Genomic DNA, 19,943 nt, shown 5'->3' with positions numbered 1-19,943 from the left:
AGTGTTTTTTATTGTAAATCTATACCGATCGATTGGGCAGCCTGGGTGTTGAATATGGATCAATATCACACCAGGCTGTGGAAGAGATCTGATTTCAATTGGCAAGAGAAGCCCGCAGCAGGTTTCCATCAAGCGGTAATTCAAGACATGGGAACATAAGTCAGATGGATTGATATAGACTAGCCAGGACCTTTCTTGCCACTGAACCAGCACAAGGAAATTTCTGTCATATATCATTAACGCAGTTGGGGCAGGCAGTAAAAATAGAGCGGGGGGCGGTTTGGGGGGGGGGCAGAATACCTCACTGACCCTAAATGAGTCGCAATGGTCAAACACTGAATAAATATGCCGTTATTAGTGCTCCGTTTACGAAGAAAACCCAGCGTCAAGCCCGAACGCTAAGCTCGATCTCTCGCAGCACATCGCACTGTGGTCATGTTTTCGACAAAACTTCTGGTCCCGATTACGCCGGGGTCATCCCGAGAATCAAACTGTAAGCTGTTATCAATTTACTGAACAAATGTCCTGGAGAAAACTGGTGAATGTAGAAATATTTTCACTACACTTATCATACTGTCTGTCTACATTAGACAGTACACAATTGTTGGATTTAAAAGAACACAGATGCCAAATAAACAGAGCGTAAGGATCGTCATCTTGACTTCTTGTACTGATCGGTTATTTGTGATCCTGAACAGAGAGGCAGTGTTCCAAATGGCAGCACTGTAAAACAATAAAAACACAGCTATAGTTAGAAATAACTTGTCACGTTTAATAAATGACACTGGTTCAGGGTTCTTTCTCTGGGACCTTTCCTCGGATACATCCCGGGCACCCCTGGGGCCACCGGAGCAGCCAGCGGACCAGCTCGTTTCCCCGAGGTAACTGATGACCCTATCCCTGAATTCCACCCCATTTTTTTGTCCTGTGACCTCACACCAGCGGGAGCGGGAGCATGTCCGATGAAATCCTCAGGCTGCTTCCCATCCTAATCTGGCTGGTGTCACACTACAAATTGCTACATTCAGAAAATGGAAATAGATTGAGGTGGAAGTGAAAGGTGGAACTGACAGAAGTATGGAGAAGGGGGGCGGGAGGAGGCGGGAGGGGTGCGCATCGACAACCAGTCCCCTAAGAAAACACTTGAGCAAAGAACGACCAGGGAGATCCCAACAAGGAATCACATCTCAGCGAACATATTGATCTGATTTACAAAACCTCGGCTCTAATGCGAAACAAATGGCGTGGGCGTGAACTGGTACTTAACCATAAAACCCCAGCATTACCCCGTCTCCGATGAAATACCACATATATCCCTCACCAGGGCCTAATGTGCTGTTTTACGGCCAGATACGACTGAGGTTGACCCAACAGTTTGTTTGACAATTAGAGGGAAACTAATAAGGATCGAATGGGGGGTGAGGACATGGAAAAAAAGGAAAGGGGTACATGGGAGGAAACACAACACGCTGCTCGTGTCGATTTTGTTGAATACGAAGCCTTTGGGTTTATGAAGATTTTGCATATAAACCAGCGCACGCTGGAGGTCAACAAGTGACTTACCCTTAAAACTGTTTATACGGCCGGTGTACAAGTCAGTTTTGTCTTGACAAATAGGATAGGAAAGGATTGGTTGGGAGAAATGCTGCTAGTTTTAGGTGTCAAAAGTTGTTGCGTTTTATCTTACGTATTGAAAAAAATAGCTACTATTGGACTGTAAGTCCCGGACTATAGAGGGCACTTGAATATAAGGCTGCGGGTACAGGGATGCAGTCTACACCGTAGAGAGGTCGGTGATATCTGTGTATCGCCTTAAAAACATGTAACATCGCTTCTAACTTCTCAATGGCATTTTTAATTGCAGCTGCGACTGGCAGTGGAGGCGAAGCTACAGAAACTTCAAAGCAATGGCAGAAAGTGAGTACCATAATACACATAGGTGAGAGCAGAGGGTAGAGTGCTTTAATATTAACAAAACGCCTGAGATGTCCTTGGTCTGATCTGATAAGGCTTGGCAGCGTGAGGCTCACTTGCCTGTAAAAATCGGTACATTAGCCACGTCACTGTTTAAGACACCGACCGTGAGAAAAAAAATTAGCATTTTATAATCTGGAAATTACGGTAAAATCTGACAATACATTGTTGTGAGTGACAGATATACATTTGTCTCTCAGGCTGGTCGCTGTAGCATGTGCGCAGCAAATGCTAACACAAGTTGCTCGAGCAAAAGACAAGAAGGTCTAGAAAAAAATGTGAAAAATGAAAGCAATTATGAAACAGGGAGAGGAATCGTACAATGTCAGACAAAACTCTTGTGTCATTAGTGCGTTAAGAAAGCAAACAAGAGGCAGAAAACAGCCACAAAGTTTAATTATAAAAGAGTGCTGCTAAATATTTGAGATAGAGTGGCATGTTTTATTTACTGGGGATTTAATTTCAATAATGTACGATTTTCACCATGGCAACTTATCACAGCTGCGCGCTGGGGAAAAGCGATGCGTCTTTATAGATTGTTGTCTTTCATAATATCAAAATAAATCACTTAGGCGGCTCTGCTGAAGGTTCAAATCGCATTAGCGCTACAGCGAGTCAGCCATCGCAAGCCGTGATGGCGAAATTAACAGTGTAGGAAAAAAAAAAAAAAAAGCCACGGTTACGAGTTTGCAATGTTTGTGTGTGGACGTGTGTAAGGTCCAGTGTTGCTTTTGGCCCGGCGTCCATCCCATCAGACCGGTGTTGGCCTTGTTTCTGTCAGCAGTGAACCAAGGGAGTGGAGAAAGTGGGGAGTGAACAAGAGAAGGAAAGGAAGAGAAGGAACGAGAGGAAGAGAAGTGGGTGGTGAAGGGGGGGAGGGGTTGTCTCCATGGACAGATGGACTGCTCTTTCTCAACACATGTGGAACCATGTTTCGTCTTTCACTGCCGTCAAGCTGGAGCCGTATCCGTCGCTCTGTTGGCCCGCGCCACTCTCTCGTACCGCACACCTCTCTCCTCAGCACAATACACACGTATATGCACGAGTGTGCACTCGCACAAAACACACAGCGCACAAACATCTCCTTCTTTTCCTGCACACATGTTAAAGTCATCACCCCTGCTCAGCGCTAGTAAAACACAACACCCCCGGCTTCTCTGCTGTTGTCAAGTCTTGCCATTAGCTGATGCCACTGGGGAATCCTACCCTAGTGAGGTGGGTCTCCCATGGGAGCACCCGGCACCACGTTACGTTCAGCCGCCACTCATGTGAACCCAAACATGTGAGCATAATTTGGAAAATATCCTTTATACTGTGCGTCTTTGTACATGTCTTGACATTTACAAACTGCGATAAAACTGACGTGAGGGAGGAGGGAATAGAAAAAGCGGGCGAGAATAATTTGAGGTAATGTTTTGCTTAGTGAACAGTATTACCCAATCCTGGATGTTGGAGCGTTGGGAAGGAGGTTCTGGCTCCGAGGCTGCACAGAGAGGGTCTGGGTTTCATTTTTCGACAAGTGCAAGCCAAAGGAGGGCTGCCAAGTACAGCTTTTGCTCTCAACACTTCCTGCTCTTCCTACTCTGGCCCGGGAGGAGACAGGCTTCACTCAAACGGCACGTCAACCCAGACGGCACCGGCCAATTTAACCTCCCATTTTTCAATGAATTAAACAGAGCCATAAAACCCAACTGAGATGGATATACTGCTAAGTCTGTGTGCAGGTGCCTGAGTGCTAATATAAAAAAAGAGAACATTTCCTGCAGACGTTAACAGCTTTAAATGACCGAAAACATCGCAGCCAGCCACATTTCATTGCTGTGAAGTAAAATATTCAGAGCACCTGCAGCAATCAAGTCTATCACAACAACAGTGACCCTTTCGATTTATGATTTTCATTATGGAAGAGGGGGAGAAAGTACAATAGTAGATTAACACTACCTACTGAGTGCCATCTTAATTGCCCCTGTGCAGATGCAGTGAAAAAATGTCATTAAGCACTTCATAAACAGACTTCTCGGCGCAGGTTATCAAGACAGCCGCTCGGTGGAAACACACCCTCCCGTCCAATGCTGATGTGCAATTAAAATGGTTTCAGAAATCCTCTTTGACAGTCCAGGGCTTAGCCAAAAATGTAAATGACATTAAAGGAGACAATGAATTTAATTTTGTTTAATGTCCCCTTTCGCTGATTCTCATTTACATCACATTTCCACATAAAGGGCTGACCTTATAAATACTGGCATTTGTTCAGCTTTCGGAGGTAATCACGGTTTTGCAAAAACCAGATGGGAGCAGGCAAATTTCCGATTTGTTTCTTCGAAGGCCGAGGGAACCACATGTGAGACTTTTTTTTTTTTTCGTTCTTTTTTTTCGGAGGCTGTGCTCTTTTGTTTCTGGTAAACAACTTGACAACAAGTCAAGTGCACTCTGGGAAATGACCTCGTAGGTGTTCCACAAATTAACGATAACGCAAAGTCATTTAGGAAATACGGGCTGGCTAATGAGCGACATAACGGAAAGCTAAGCAAAATTTACATTAGGCCAAAATGTAATTGCGTTAACACACGAACAGGTGCGGTGAGGCCTTTATAAATGAGCTAAATGAATAAAAGCCTCCCACAGCACAATCATGTGTGCTGACCAAAAACAGACAAGGGGAGAAAATAAGGGGAAAAACAAGTCAATGTCATGAATAATTCAGTGGCTGGGCTGCACTCCAGAGGTCCCTGCTCTTTGACCTTTGTGACAGGAAGTGAAAGGGAGTGCCGCGGCTGCTGGAATAAATGGAGCTGACATGTTTAGATCTGGTCCAGAAATCGTCTCTGAATGGCAGCCTAAATTGACACGGTATGGCATGAACATACGATGAATTCTTAAAATTCATACACATTAACGCCGCTGTCTGGTGGAAGCAGCCTCTGAGGGGTGCAACGGAAAAGAAAAAAAAGCCTGACCTTCCAACCCTCACATCCAGAATGAGTGGTTTTCATCCCTCTTTCAACATGTGGCGCCTTATTACAAAATCCATGCGCGAGCCTGAACGATGTATCTAATCTTTCGCACCAGAGAGTCAATAGGCAAGAGAGTGAAGACAGATATCAGCGCGGCAGAGTCATCGCAAATTGAGTTATGTTTGGCGATACACTTTGTACACTGTAAATGGCAGAAGCAGCTAATCAGATATTGGGAAGCTCATCACTATAATTCTAAAAGACTCAAATTACCCACTGAATAAACCGACACCCCCACTTACTTTAAGGCACCATTAACTTATAAATGTGACATCTGCAGCACGGCTGGATTTATAAGGGGAACGAATGATTACACTGCACTGCAAACCAAGTGCTGCGGTCATAGCAACGGCGCTTTAATTAATCACCTGCTAAAACTGCTGTTTCTTTTATTCCGAGAGCTCATTTTTCCACGTCTTTAATTGTTCCTTGATGTGACTTTGTTGGGGGAGAGAAGAAAAAAAAATCCCAGATGTGGGTTTATACGTTCAATTGAAACACCTAATTGTGTTGGAAGTGTGACTGTGTGCTGTTCCGGGTTTCGGGACACTTAACCACCTAGTCAGAGGTTTTCATGTGTTAATGATGAATTTCAGTTTTAGTTTTGCTACAACTCAATGCTTTAATTGTACTCTTGTTTTTTGATTCATATTTAAAGGAGGTTTAACAAAACCTAGATTAACGGTAACCGAACTTAACGTTGGATAAATGCGACATATTTAAAAGTTCTCTCAGCTTAAGCGCAGTACAATTCTGCCCTGTTTTGTGTTGTTTGCACAGCTACGACACCGCCACCACCTGCATCTGACAAGTTTTGAAAACAGGGTCTAGTTGAATGTTGCGTCTCACTGGAGCATGTTAGCATAACATAAGGCAAGCAGTGCCACTAACGTATCGTGTAAATAAAGACACTAAGGATATTAAGTCGATAGGAATCGTACCGTATGAGTGAAAGAGAAATGCTGTTCATGTAAGCGTGCCTCCTCCTGGGCACTTCAGAACGCTGACAAGTGCTGGCGCTCACTGAGCTAACGGAATTAGCTTCGAGAGAAGTTCCTGATTTGTGCTGAACCGTGGTCCAGTCAACCTGATGATGTCATTAGATCAGAGCAGTGGCTCAAATTTAAATCTGAATGTTGTTAGCGGAGTCTAAAGTCGCTAACTGCAGCGACCAGTTGACTAGAATAATGAGTCGACTAGTCGTGATGTCATCATGTTGTTAGCACAATCTGCAGTAATAGGAACAACGGACGAGGCTCCGGGACCGTCGCAAGCCAAAACCCCGAAAGTATGGGTCCATTTCACGAAGAACGTAACCTTCACGCTACATTTTGAGCAATTACATTTCAAACACAGCACTTCAGAACAACATTTAACACTGCACAATTGTTTACAACATTTTATATATTATTATTATGTTAATTAATATCGCTACTTTAGAAACAGAAATAGTTGCAGTATGATCTTAAAATTGCTGCAAAAATAGGACCTTTTCTTCGTCCAAAAAAACGAGGATGAATAATGCACGGGCATCAAGTGTAAGTGTTGAAATATTTAAAGACCAAGCAGTGCTGAAACTATGTGACAGCTGTTGGGCCTATATCTAACCAACTTTTTTTTTTTTTTTCATAAACTGAATCCTTCCTCTTCAGTCAAAATCTGTATCAAAACTCTGCGAGAAAAAATAGGGTAAACAGATGTCTGGCTTGACCGCAGGAAAATAGGACACATTTGGAATGATAAGTTTCCCAAACTCGGTTGGGTATGCCAGATTCATGGGAACGCCAGTTAATGTCTCGCTAGATGCCAGCTAGCTGCGCGCGCTATCCCTTCCTACCATCTGGGAAAATCTTACACCGCCATCAATGATTCAGTCCAAATCTGTTTCTTAAGGTTTGTCGGCCACTGTTTCTCTAGGAATGGTGGCAGCCCGATCTGGTTCTCACAGAGGGGATGAGACATCAGCGATCAAACCCCTCCTCTGGCTTTATGTCACTCAACTATGCTCTACTCAATTGGAAATAATCGGTTTCTGCCAGCAGCGACCGCAGCACAGGTGCTTGGCTGAATGAGAGACTGACACAGGGCTGTAAAACATAACTTTAAATAAAACTGCAGGTAATTGATGCTCATATATTTCACACAGTGCGCTCCGGTCACGTCCCTGAACCTCTCCCTGAGAGTCACTGGGAACCTGTGTGGGTCTGCTAGGGTGAGCTGACAGGCTCATAGTTACGACATGGAGACAATGGGAGGGTCTAATGAGGAACATATGCTTTTGTGTTTCAACAGAGCCGCTCATTGTGCAAGGAAAGGGATACTCTACTCCTATTCAGCCTGGTCACAATGAAAATCCGAGCCCTCCCTGAGCCGGTTGAGCTTACAATATCCAGCCGCTCTCTTTTTCTTTCCCATCCCTCATTTTTTCGCTTTAATTCTACCGTTCATTTTTTTTGTGCTTATTGTACTTATGTTACATGTTTTGTTCCACAGATTGAGGAAACAATGCGGCGCTAGAACTCAAAGCAACAGAGCGACACAAAGCAAACATGAGAGCTAAAAGCGGAAACGAGGCAAAGTAGCTGAAGTAGCTCAAGTTAAATGCTAATGTTTGCGACTCTGACAAATGGCTTTAACTCCATGCCAAGTCTGCTCTCACATTAAAAAGCAAAACTGTCATCGTAGTTTAAGAATTAATTAGCAAAGACGGCTCCCTCAAATTGCATGACCTGATTTAGCTGTGCTATTTTCTTTCAAAACATATAAACTTTACTATAAGAGCGTCGCTGGTGGCAATGCTGAGCTGATGCAAAGTTTGTCAGTACGTTCCTTCAATGATGTGGAATTGTCATTTTCTTCTTATTTAAAACCATATATATATCATATTTTGAAAAGTTAAATATAAATACAATTTATAAATATAAATAAAGTCTGATGGGCAAATTCATATACATACATACACCTAAATAGTTTTTTCATGACTTCTTTAGCAACTCTAATATCGTATGGTACTTTTTCAACTTGTAAAACAAGTGGCCAAGTTTGAGAAGAACTCACACTCTGCAAGTTTACTCCCATTAAAGCCGTGTTATGGTTAACAAATTGCCGCAGTTATTTGTTACATCCAAAGCCATTGCTTGAGGTTTCCTGTCTGCACGCTTGGGCCGTTGCCTGCATCTGACTGCATGTGTGTTTGTGTGGCTTTGGGTTCAGACAGCAGTAGCTCTGGTAATCCATCCCGGCTCCCAGGGCAGCCGGCTCCTACTTCCTGATGCATGAGAAGCGGCTGGAGTGGAGTGGCAGCAACAACTGCTCAGCCCTATTTGATTACTAATAAGAGAGTTGTCCCCTCTGTCAGATACCAGGCATTCTCCGCTAAGCAAACAGTGATTCCGGCTAGTCAAACATTAGCATTGCTGCCTCTCCCTACTACGTGGCGAGAGCTACATTGAGAACGACGCTTAAACTACACACCCCACACACACACCTAGGCAGATTAAGTGTCAATGCCTCAAAAGAGCAGCCTCTTTCTTGCACGTATATGTGAACAAAACTCTTTGTTTTAATGGCATCTGGCACAAGTGGAGGGAAGCAGCTAATTCAAGCAGCTTTAAGAGCAGGTGAGAAGGGTATTTTTAAATCTGTTATCATAAAACAAGTGCATTTTACTTAATAATTTAAAGCAAATACGAGGGAAATCAAATTGAATTATGCTGTTTTCAGTGGACGGGAAGATCTTATTGACTCTGTGCATTTAAAGTGTCGGTGAGCTCAGCACTTATAAAAAAAAAAAAAAAAGAACTCTTCATTTGAGGTAAGCAGCCTGCTTCATTGTCCTGCACGTCATGCTGTGTTTACTGGTTTACTGGCCTGGTCAATATCGACACTGACTGTGTGGTTGACCTGAGCTGTGATGAATCCTTTGCTTCGCTTTAACAACGTACATGTATTTCTGTGATCTCTTAGTGCAACTTCAAATGCTAGTCCATCATTTTAAAACTGCATTCCAGTGTACATTTTCAAATGTGCCAGACTCTTTATTATTTACTTGTTAATTCAGATCAAACTGTCTAATGAATGAACGAATGAACCCAGTTCCAAGGCTGCACTCTGAGGACCAGGCGTCATCCAAAACTGTCCCATTTCCCTGAAGCTTTCCTTTTTTCCTGGGTTCTATTTCTGGCTGAATTCCAAGGACACAAAAACTGTTATATGAACTACTAACCTTTTTTTTTTTTAATAATGCCGCATATTTGTCAACCAAAATACTCCTCATAATCGGTCCATCCAGATTTGTTACCGCGTCGCGGCCGATTGACCCGACCTCTGTTTTGCAAGTTTGCGACATGACACTCTAAATATATAATACGGCATGATAGTCGTTTTAAATGCATCCAAATAATCTGGAGACAACTTGCACTGGCTGCTTGTTACCGCTGTCCTCGATTATTTTATTTCAATGCCTTTCTTTAAAAATCCTTTTCAAAAAGGACGGACTTTCCATGATAAACGCTCCCTCAGTTGTCATGAGACGTGTTCCTGCTTGAGTCAATTCACTCACTGTGATGTTCTGCTTCCTTTAATACCAAAAAGCACATGAACATATTGAACTCCTTCTGCGGAGCGCGAGTAGCCGGAGCTAATTAGCTGTTTTCTGACTGTGATCCTCAGGTGATTGAACCATCTGTGATTGACAAACAAACCCTATCCAGGTGGTGACCCCCCCCCCTCCCTCCCGCGCTCAGTGCACTTGTACCTGGGAAAGACGCCCCTGAGCCACTCACACGGAATCGCCCACAGTTTCTTGAGCAGACACACTGTGCCGTCTGGGAGGAAGCTCATTTGTACACCACCTCACCCCTCAGTAGCGCGCTCACTTATTCACAAAGCGACGGAAGTGAAACAAGCTTACCTGTCGATGATCACAGGGTCTGACGGAGTCTCGTTCCTGTTTCCACAGCTTTTCTTGTCGCAGCATCGGCTGCAGACAGAGACACAGAGTGTTTCAGCTAAATAAATAAGATAAATACATAAATAATCGACGGAGTGAAGTGCTTCTGATATCAGTGCAGGGGAAAGAAAAATAGCCCCGAGATTACCTTCGCACAATCTATCCATTCCATTGATGCTGATGGCTGATAAGAACGGCGAAAACAACATGTTGTGTTGTTTGGCTTAGTGTTGGCGGGGAGGGGGTAGCGGGGATTGGGCCAGGAGGCAGGGGAGTCACTTTTCACAGCTTCAGCTTTTGTTTACCTCTAATTGCCAAGCTGCTATTTCTGAGGGAGATGCAAGGTGCCACCCTCAACCAATATTTCTGCGGGGCATTTATCAATTATGGCCTCAAAAGCACTAATCTATCTTCCACCACATGTTTTCAAGCGTCTCCTCCTCGAGCCTTCAGCGAGAGCTGCTTTTTCACCTCTTTGATTGGGAGTTGAATCAGGGAAAAAAAAAGTGCTAAGAAAATATATAAACAAATACATCATCACCGCGGCTTCCATTTGAAATGAAAACACATAAACACACGCGGGTGAGATTGATTTGTGCCATATGGTGCGGAGGAAAGGCAAAGATTTGTGGGAAAGCTACTGCCAGTCAACCACGAGCTATTTAAGGATGATGTGTGTTTTATGGCTGAACCTGCTGACCAAAAATTGATATCATCATGTGTTTTGTGATTATGGCAGTAACATGGCGTGTCACTTTGATCTCATTTTTTTTTTTGAAGATAGTTACTGTCTGCAGTGGACACATTGATTTACCATTAAATATTGAAAGTCAAACCAGCGAATTCCTCCTCATATTGTATGTGCCACAAACTTTTATTTTAAAACATGTGCATCGCTGACGTCACCTTATATTTGTGTACTGTCTTTCATTGTTTTGCTAATAGGCTAGCCATGCTATTGCAACAGCTTAAGCTTTTTTAACCTTAAAAAACTGAATTTAATGTGAAAAAGTGAATTAAATTGTGGTGTCATGTTTTAGGTTGTGTATTAAATTCATTTCATCTGTTCATCTGTTTGCATTTATGATATGATTTGGCCAGTATACGCATCATATTTTTAGTAAAATAACATCCAGGTGAAGGTTATAAGTTCAGAAAATAATTTGTTGTAAATAAAATTGAAGCTTTTTGTTGCAGTTGAACTGATGCCTTGTCACTGCTTCTCACTTTGTGGTACCTTACAGCAGCCACGCGTCTGTAGTTAATGAAGAATGAAGCGTGATAATGAGTCGGATGAGAGTCATCTTTTTTGTCTTGTAGCGCTCAGATGGTAGAAATATCACCTCCAAAAGCATCCGAAATGCACGCATGTTGAAAATGTGGACTGGTTTTGACATTGTAAAGTAAAAATAAAAGTAATATATTATGAAAATGAAAAACAGCTTGTTTCTCTAAATAGAAGGAAAGAAATCCTTCATTTTTGCCTGACTTCGTATATTCCATCCTGTGAAGTTTGTTTTAAAAATATTTAATAACAACTCCACTCTATATTTCCACTATATTGCATCACTTATGTTGCTCATTCTACTGAATGCTATTCAACATAGCACACTTCAGTTTCACCAGCTTTGACACAGAGATAGTTATGTAGCAGCAAGCCTTTTTAGTTGCTCAAAATCCAGCCTAATAAACAATAATATGGTGCGTTAGTGTCAATGTCACACCATCATAACTTTCATGTGAAGCACCATAAAGTGTGGAAATGTTTTATTAATGTAGCAGAAGCTCACTTTTGAAGGGAAAACAAGCACATTTCCAGTGCTAAATTATGAATTGTACAGCTAGCAATTCTGTCAGTAATTCATACGGTGTCTTCATTTTGTTCACCGTTTTAAACTTATTAGCATTTTAATTTATACAGCAGATAAACTCCATGTCATAGAAGTAACAATCAACATGTCATAAATAAGTCATGATCGCTATTGATTAAATGCTCATGCTCTTTAGGACGTGGCTATCAGCTGACGTCTCAACACTCAGGTTAGAAAAATATGACATGTTTTTGCAGTGCTCTGTTGGTTAATTTTAGTGTGATCTAAAATCCTGCCTCTGATACCCAGAATATAAAGCACAAAAAAAAACTCACTTCTGCACGCTAAATTATGACCTCCGGAGCGCAAACATATTCAACGTGTCACAAATAAGTGATGGATGCTTCCATAAATTGAGCGTGAGTGATGAGTTTATGCATGGAAACAGACAAATCATCCTCAGCTCTCATGCTACACTTGCTCCCTCAGCCACGAACTTGCATGAACAATGCTCCGGCTTGCAACAAAGGAGAGGTTAACCGACAGTATCCGAATTCAATGTTCACAAAGCTCATGCTGAGCTCGACAATAACAACAAAAGGCGTTTCTTCCTTTTAGTATCAATGACAGCGCGTGAATAGCGGGCGGAATATGAGAGGTTGAGATTTATGTGGTTAAATGACACTAAAAGGCTCGCTGATCATTGTTGACAGGTGGGATCAAGTCAACGCTGACTTTAAGGAGGAGAACGAGTGATAACACACACTGTCCCTGACACGGGAAGTGGATGATTTTATTTTTGTTTTAACTAAGATAATATCGTGTAGAGTGTCAGCGTGAGAAAAGCGCTCTCACTGTCGCGTTCATATTCCTATCAAAGTTAAATCACGCCCTATCAAAGCGAGGAGCGACAGCAGCTCTCCACATGACACTTTTGGACTGATCCATCCCATCATCGTTGTCAAAACTTAGCTGCGAGGAAGCGCTAATGTGCGGGTGAAAATCAAAAGAGCGGTGATCGTGACGCTTACCTGCACATGATTTCGTGAGTGAGGAGAACTCTGCACATTTCGGGATTCTTGTCTTGACCTTCATAAACTATGGCCTTAGAAAACAGGAGCGATATCAGACATGTTATTGTCACAGGTAGAAGGACATTCACCTTTCAATATCAATAAAACATTTCATAACGTTTGAAAATATACTGGGTAACTCGCTTCAGCACAGCAACATGATGATTTATTTGCACCATATTCACAAGTAAAATAAGCTTATTTGCCTCAGTAAACTATAAATATATGTCACATATTTTAATACACTATAAAAAATATATAATAAATGCTCTTTTAATCATCACAGTAAGATGGTGCACTAGCACATAGTGGTAATAATAAATTGTATTTTTTATATTAATCTAAATCAAATCCAAGGGCTCAAGCAGCCAGACACAGAGAAATAAGGGATTTTCACACACACAGATCCAATAGAAGTGTCATCAATATGCTTATAATCTGGGGATATTTGGGGGAAAGTGTTAATGGGCAATCTGTTGTTTATTTTTGAGCCGCTAACAATGATCTTTCTGTGGATAAAAAGCGGTGTCTGGCGGTATACGGTTGACTAATTTTTGAGCATTGGCTGAAACAGATGGCGTGGAGCTATCAGTTCTCTCCCTCCCTCGATCCCCCCATCTTCTATTTCTGAGAGGATAAGACACTTTTTCCCTGCCTCGAGTAGAAGAAAAGCGAAATAATATGATGAACCTTGTGTTTAATTTTAATAGGTGCAAGTGCCGCGACAGGAAATGGAAAAGTCACATCAGTGAAATATTATTGCGAATGCTGTATTTTCAAGATATTTCCCTAATAACAGGCACTTTCAAGTGTATATTCGCACCCCCCTGACTGCTTTTCTCGCGGCCGATTATCTATTTTGGTTTGATTTATGTCGCCATTTGCGGCTGTAGAAACAGAAATCCATAAATTGCTTGTTCTGCGTCATTGACTCGGATCATTCGCACAGGAATGTTGTCTGTGACCAGTGCCCCCCTAAAAAAAACCTTACGGCTTTATCCAAAAGCCTCTATTAAATCTCCGGGTCAGAGAAGAAAACTAAGAAAAGAAGTCGGTTTATTTTTATAATTACAATTGTGTCATCAAACCGGCGCGTCCAATAATTTACAGCCCTTAATTTACGCGCTCATTTCCGGGTGTAAGAAATGGATTATAGCTCGCTTTAATATGACTAGTTATATTTTTAAATTCAAGTAAAATAGACTTTACACCTTTTACTCTTAAAGCTTCGCCCGGAACTGATTTCAAAATTTTAATGTTTAATGTCGGGCAAAGTGAGCCACAGAAGGAGTGAAACTGACTTGCGTGTCTTGCAACATATCACGGCAAAACGTCAACAAACAACCGGAGCTGTCGCGTCTCATTATAGCGGGTTTAAAATGTCATTTTTAGGAGGTGGGGGGGAACTGTTTTCCAAATTTTAACAGATCGCAAGAATCTTATCTAGAGTGCGGGGCTGAACTCGACTTTATTGTTTATTGACCTTTTTTTATTTAAAACACAGCGGCGTTTAAAAATACTTGCACCAAGACAATTTTAAAGTTCTTACCTGCTTCGTCATGGAATCGATTAATCGTATGTAAAGATCCTGTTCTGTTCTGACACCTGGGAAGCAAAAGATGATATCATATATATTGTCATTATTCATCGCAAATCTGTTTAAAATTAAATAAATTGTGTTCCGTATTTTGAAGGATAAACTGCGTGTTGCGTAGATTTGAAAGTGCTTTTTGATGGAGCAAGTTTTTTTTAAGAAGAAAACTTACCGTTGCTGTACAATAACTGTAGTTTGTAATGTATCCCATTGTTCGTTTTTTCACTGGTTGGTTCCTGCAAAAAGAAGATTTGGGGGAAATTCAGGCAGTGACTTTATTTATTATCTTTCGAGAGTGTTGGCGATATAACTGCACAATTTTTCTGTTTAAAAATCGATATTCGCTTTGGTGCCTCCCTCCTTAGAGCGCGATCTTAAAGCACGTGTTTATGATATAAATTGTATTTTTGATGCTTACTTTTTCCTTTTCCACAAAGTCCACAAAAGCTGTCCTTTCGATCTCCACCGGCTGACCCTGTCTGTCATACAGCGCCAGGACGAAATGGAAAAAATTGGATTTTCTGAGGTTGGAAGGGGGCTGCTTCTCATAATGTGCCCGTGCCAAGCCGACACCGCTGCGGGGAGAAAACAAGAGACCATGTCGGTTAAGCACCGGACGCCTGGGATGGATGGATGGATGCAGGTGATGGAGACGCTGATGGAGATTTCTTTGATTTGTCACAATAATCGGATGTAATGAAAGGAAGCCGAAGGGGGGCGATTTATTGGGAGACCGTAATTGATATATTCTAGGGATTGAGAGGGGTCGATATGATGGGGATTTTTTCTCTTTTTTTTTGGCATGCGTACCTTTGGGCGGCTGTGTTTGCGTCCACCACCCCAGCTGTGTGCATCCAGGAGCGGACCGAGTTGAGTCCTCCGAGCGGTTCCTCCTTCATCGTCGTCCCACCCCGCGGTATAGTTTCCTGAATCCCAAACATTTAGGACAATTGGCGACCAAAAAAACCTCCTGTGAAATTTAAAAGTATCCTTTAGGGTTTCTCTTTCTCAGCGAGAGCCGGTCCACACAGGTCTTTCCTTCTTCAACTCCGTCCGATGTGAACAAGTCTCAAAGTGCTCTACTTAGTTATCCACTTTTTTGTTGATATTGGTTTTTTTTGTTGCTATTCAGAGAAAAAAAAATCGATTGTTTGTGTTTGTGGGTGATGCTCTCAAAGTGCCCACATCCCTGAAGCACCGCATCCAAAACCTTCAGGACTTCTCGCATGGAATAAAAAAGAAGCCCACTCCTGCAAAAAGGTGCTGCTGCTCGTTTCTCCACCAAGACAAACACAGACACGAAGGCTGATCACCAGTGGAGGTTGTTCCTCGTACACAGGAGAGGAGGATAAGGGGGCCCTTTCGCGTCGTGCACGATGGATGGGAACATGCAAAACTAAGCCCTCTTTCCCCGAGGACTGAAATCTTTCCCGGGAGCCAAAACTCTAAACCCACGGGAGAGGCGCCGTCAGAGGATGACGCGTAAAGAGGCGGGGTTTTGACCAAATATGGAGGCGTGACGCTTCCTGTCAGGCAAAGGCGCTTCCTCCGGACTGGCTGCGAACACACACACTCGCTCCACTTTTCCTCTTGCTTAGGCCCTAAACGTGGTGAGTTTGACTTTTTTTTCATCATATGGACGAACCCGTGTAACCATCACGCACAAATATATGACAAGAAACTTGAAAAAAAAAATCATAATAACTGACATTTGACACTAAAAGACACCTGTTTTACGGTTTAGATTCTTTCTTTGAGTTTGTGCAACTATTTTAATCACATTTGTACATTGGCACCGAATATCTTCTTGTATTGCGTCTGTGACTTGTGTCGTTTGATTCCTGTCATTTTCTTCACTTATATTACTGAGTGACAAAAACCGGGAGACAAATTCACACCGACGGTTTAATTTAAGTGAAGAATGCTGTAGGAATGTATTTTATTAGTCGACTTAATTCGGACTTGAATGCATAATCAGTTAAGTGTCCTATTGTAGTTGTACATATACTTTTTTACTCCAGTAAGAAAATTGAATTTCTTGTGAGTACTTGATCAATAAAGTGCTGTCTTAACTCACCATATGTTGTTTTTGCTTTTTATTATGATTATTTTAATGTGTTTAGTTCGTACCTCTCAAGGAAAGTGGAGTCAAATCTAATCTTTCTTTGGTTGAATCTGCTTTCAAAAACCTTTTGTGTTGAATTTAAAGTTCAAAGTCAATTCAAACTCCTTACATTTCGCCCAAATTCATCCTCATAACCAAGTGCATCTCGTGTTGCTCGCCTCCGCAATCCCATAATAATGACAGTATATTTAATGGAACTGTTAATGTATAATGATTTTAGTCATGACCTGCGAGGGGATGTAGAAGCTGCAGCACAAACCGAGGTCAAATCGAATCCCCCAGCGTGCAAATACTCGGCAATAAACTCGATACATTAATGATATCCTATTGATTATTAATGAGTGGATTTAATGAAATTGAAAAAAATATATAGGGAGGAAAAAGATAATGTGAACGACACCAGCCGAGTCCCAAGTGTGTGCGCAAGAGTATTATAATTTGTATTTAACATCAATCAATCAATCATATAGTATCACACGATAGTTGTTTATTTTTTATCTATATTAGTAGCAAAATAATTTTTATCTATAATTGTTATTATTATTGGCGCTTCATTTTATGACTTTTTGACACTCCTCCAAAGATGTGAGGCGAAATATCTTGATCTTTTCTAAAGCTCAGTCCGGGAGGAGAGGAGAGGAGCAGTCCGCTTCATTAGTGGTGAAAAGGAGGAGAGGATGGAGGGAGGAGGTGCGTGGACGAGAGAGATGTGTGCACTATCCTGAGCCATCTATCTCGCTGGTGCTGAGGGTTAATAGCTGCTGCCAAAGATAAGTGAATTATAAGCTGTTGCTTTCACCCCGCCACAACGTACGCTTTGCGCCAAATTGCCCAGTTTGAGTCTCAAAATTCGTCGTAAAAATACCGCATGTATTGTTCATTTTGAGGCGTCTGAGCCTTTTTGTCGAGCGTTTCAAAAGTTAACCCCTGATTACACGCGCCGAGGCGATTTCAATCTGATTATCAAATTAGGAGACTTTTTTTTTTCCTTTTGGGTGTGTGTGAGTGGCGGGGTGGTGGTGGGGGAGGAGGGGGGGACAAATCCTCTTATACTGTTGACTGGAGACGGAAAATAGACGAACGATGCCGAGACTTTTTAAAGCGTATTTGACAACAAATGCAGCTGCTGCCGCTATTTCTGACGATATTAAAGAGGGAAAATGAATGCAAATCTGTGTGCAGGGGCCATCTGGACGTGGGGAGAAGCGAGTCAGCTGCTGCACACACACACACACACACACACACTCGTGCGCGCACACACACGCGTCGCGGCAGCATCGGAGGCTGAATCCGCGTCAGCGTGGAGACTGCGCGCGGCATCATGTTGAAAAATTGAGTCAAAGTGTTTGGAGACATCACAGTGATCAGAGGGAAGAGGAGGTAAGTGATGCTCGAATTTGTATTGAATCAACTTTTTTTTGTATAAAAACGGGGTCCACGCAGTGACGGTGGGGGCAGGAGGGGAGGGGGGCACAGTCCACGCTGACTTCATATCTGACCCACCGGGACGATCCTTCTTTCCTTTTTTTTCTGTGCGTGAATTTACGGGGCGAGGCCCTCGTGATCTCCTTAAATTTGCATGTAAATGGCGACACGCGTGCCAGGGGCCAGCGGGGGCCCCCAGATGTCACGGCAAAGTCAATCGCTGCCCAGCTGTCCGTCCACGCACTTCCATAGCTCTTTATCGCTCACCTGCAATGTTGACTTTTTTAACAGATCTAGACGCCACTATTGTCAACGAAAATGCACGCAATAAAATCACCCTAACACGAATCACCTTTTATTATAATTGTCCTATTTTTATAACGAGCAAAACACTGTCATATTAATTTTAATCGGCATCAAACTTTAACAAAAGCCTTTTTAAAAGTCTAATTTTAAATGTAAAATATTCAGATAACTTCGCATTTATTGATTTTTTTTTCTCCTTTTTTGTAAATATCGCATTGTTTCAACCCAAATTGCCACAGGGTCATGAGATCAATCGTGGATGTGCGTGTCAGAATCACGGAGCTGATAGACGGACAGCGCCCCTCGTTGGTTACACTTGAGATCATCGAGTCGATATCAGGCAGCTGTGTTCTTCTTCAACGAGAGGTCAAATTACGACCCCTCACGCCCCCCTCTCTGTTCATCCTGAGGGTCCCAAAAATAGATAAAAAAGATGTTTATCACAAATCAATTTTTAAGGAATTTTCGGAGAACATCTGCGTTCAGAAATATTTCATTTTCTTATTGGAGAGTGGAAAAAAAGGGACTGAGAATTGATTGAATGCTGTTATTACGCTGATGGCGATGATGATGATGATGATGATGATATAAATAATTCTATTAGTAATTATAACAGCTACAGGTGTTATTACAATCTAAATATTATCATTGGATTGCTTTTATTATAAAATATTATCATTGACCTCATATGGTTATAACATATTTCGGTTAAAGGCAAAGCTGGTTTTTAATTTCCCTATATGAAGACACTTTTTATGATCATAATATTATGATAATTGCCTATGCTATGTACATGTGATTGCACTGGTAACGCTGATAATAATAATAATAATATTTTTCAACTTTTCCTAGCTTTGTTCATAGCCATATTTTCATTAATTAATAATAATAACGTCATAATGAAATTATTTTCATGTGTAGTTTGTTTGCATTATTGTTTCTCTAATCTTCAGTTCATTCATTTATTATTCATTTATTATTCAAGTGCCTGCTTCTAGTGATACAGGCTTTGTACATTTCTATGATACAGATATTAAATATAATAATGAATTTAAAAGATCAATAACGTCCCACCTGCTGCAGTGGCACAGAAATGGCTTCATGAAAGACAAAATATTTTACGGCTTGCTGGGATAACGCTACACCTGCTGTGACGTCACAGGCCTGTGTCAGAGCGCTCATGTTAATTGTGTGCAGTGGTGAGTTGTGTCAAGGGCATTAGCCGCGCGCACGATTTGCATTTCCATTCTGCTGTGGAAATGATGAGAGAGTTTCTGCGCGGTTTAGAGCCTTGCGGCGCAGTCTGTGGGCGAATTACATTTAAAGAAGGCGAGAGAAATTAAATAAGAAAACCGAGACCACTTCAGGGCTATTAACATCTAAAATATCCCCTGGAAATTTGGACCGAAATACACATGGCCAAATACCCGCGGCACCGTCGCTCTCAGGCAGCCGCGTCTCCGGCGTGTCCATCACTGTTTTGTGCTCCCATCTCAAACTCTGTAGTTAAAATAACATGCGCCGTGGCCGTCAAGGAAATGTGATTATTCAGCCATAAATTGGAACGTATTAACTTACAATATGAGATGTCAAGTGGAGCGCGTCTGTCAGAGAGAGATGTTTAATTTAAAGGGCCAGATACAAAAGCTGAGGGGTTAAGTGGCAGCCGT

General features: G+C 41.9%; 1 protein-coding gene across 7 annotated transcripts in view; it reads right to left on the bottom strand.

Annotated features, from left to right (window-relative positions):
• ebf3b (EBF transcription factor 3b) overlaps nt 1–15,818 on the bottom strand; it is a 74,152-nt gene extending 58,334 nt beyond the window's left edge. For all 7 annotated transcript variants that reach the window (XM_053874696.1, XM_053874699.1, XM_053874703.1 and 4 more), the window contains exons 1-6: nt 15,228–15,818; nt 14,836–14,992; nt 14,590–14,653; nt 14,373–14,428; nt 12,782–12,855; nt 9,901–9,969 (exon numbers count right to left, since the gene is read on the bottom strand). In XM_053874696.1, coding sequence (XP_053730671.1) covers nt 9,901–9,969; nt 12,782–12,855; nt 14,373–14,428; nt 14,590–14,653; nt 14,836–14,992; nt 15,228–15,358 — 551 coding nt within the window. In that variant the 5' untranslated portion in view covers nt 15,359–15,818. The remainder of the gene's footprint in view (nt 1–9,900; nt 9,970–12,781; nt 12,856–14,372; nt 14,429–14,589; nt 14,654–14,835; nt 14,993–15,227) is intronic.
• Between the last annotated feature and the right edge of the window lie 4,125 nt (nt 15,819–19,943).

This window comes from Synchiropus splendidus, chromosome 9, assembly GCF_027744825.2.
Source record: "Synchiropus splendidus isolate RoL2022-P1 chromosome 9, RoL_Sspl_1.0, whole genome shotgun sequence".
Classification (NCBI taxonomy): Eukaryota; Metazoa; Chordata; class Actinopteri; order Syngnathiformes; family Callionymidae; genus Synchiropus; species Synchiropus splendidus.
Note: the sequence above shows the minus strand (reverse complement) of the source record. Positions and strands in the feature narration are given on the sequence as shown.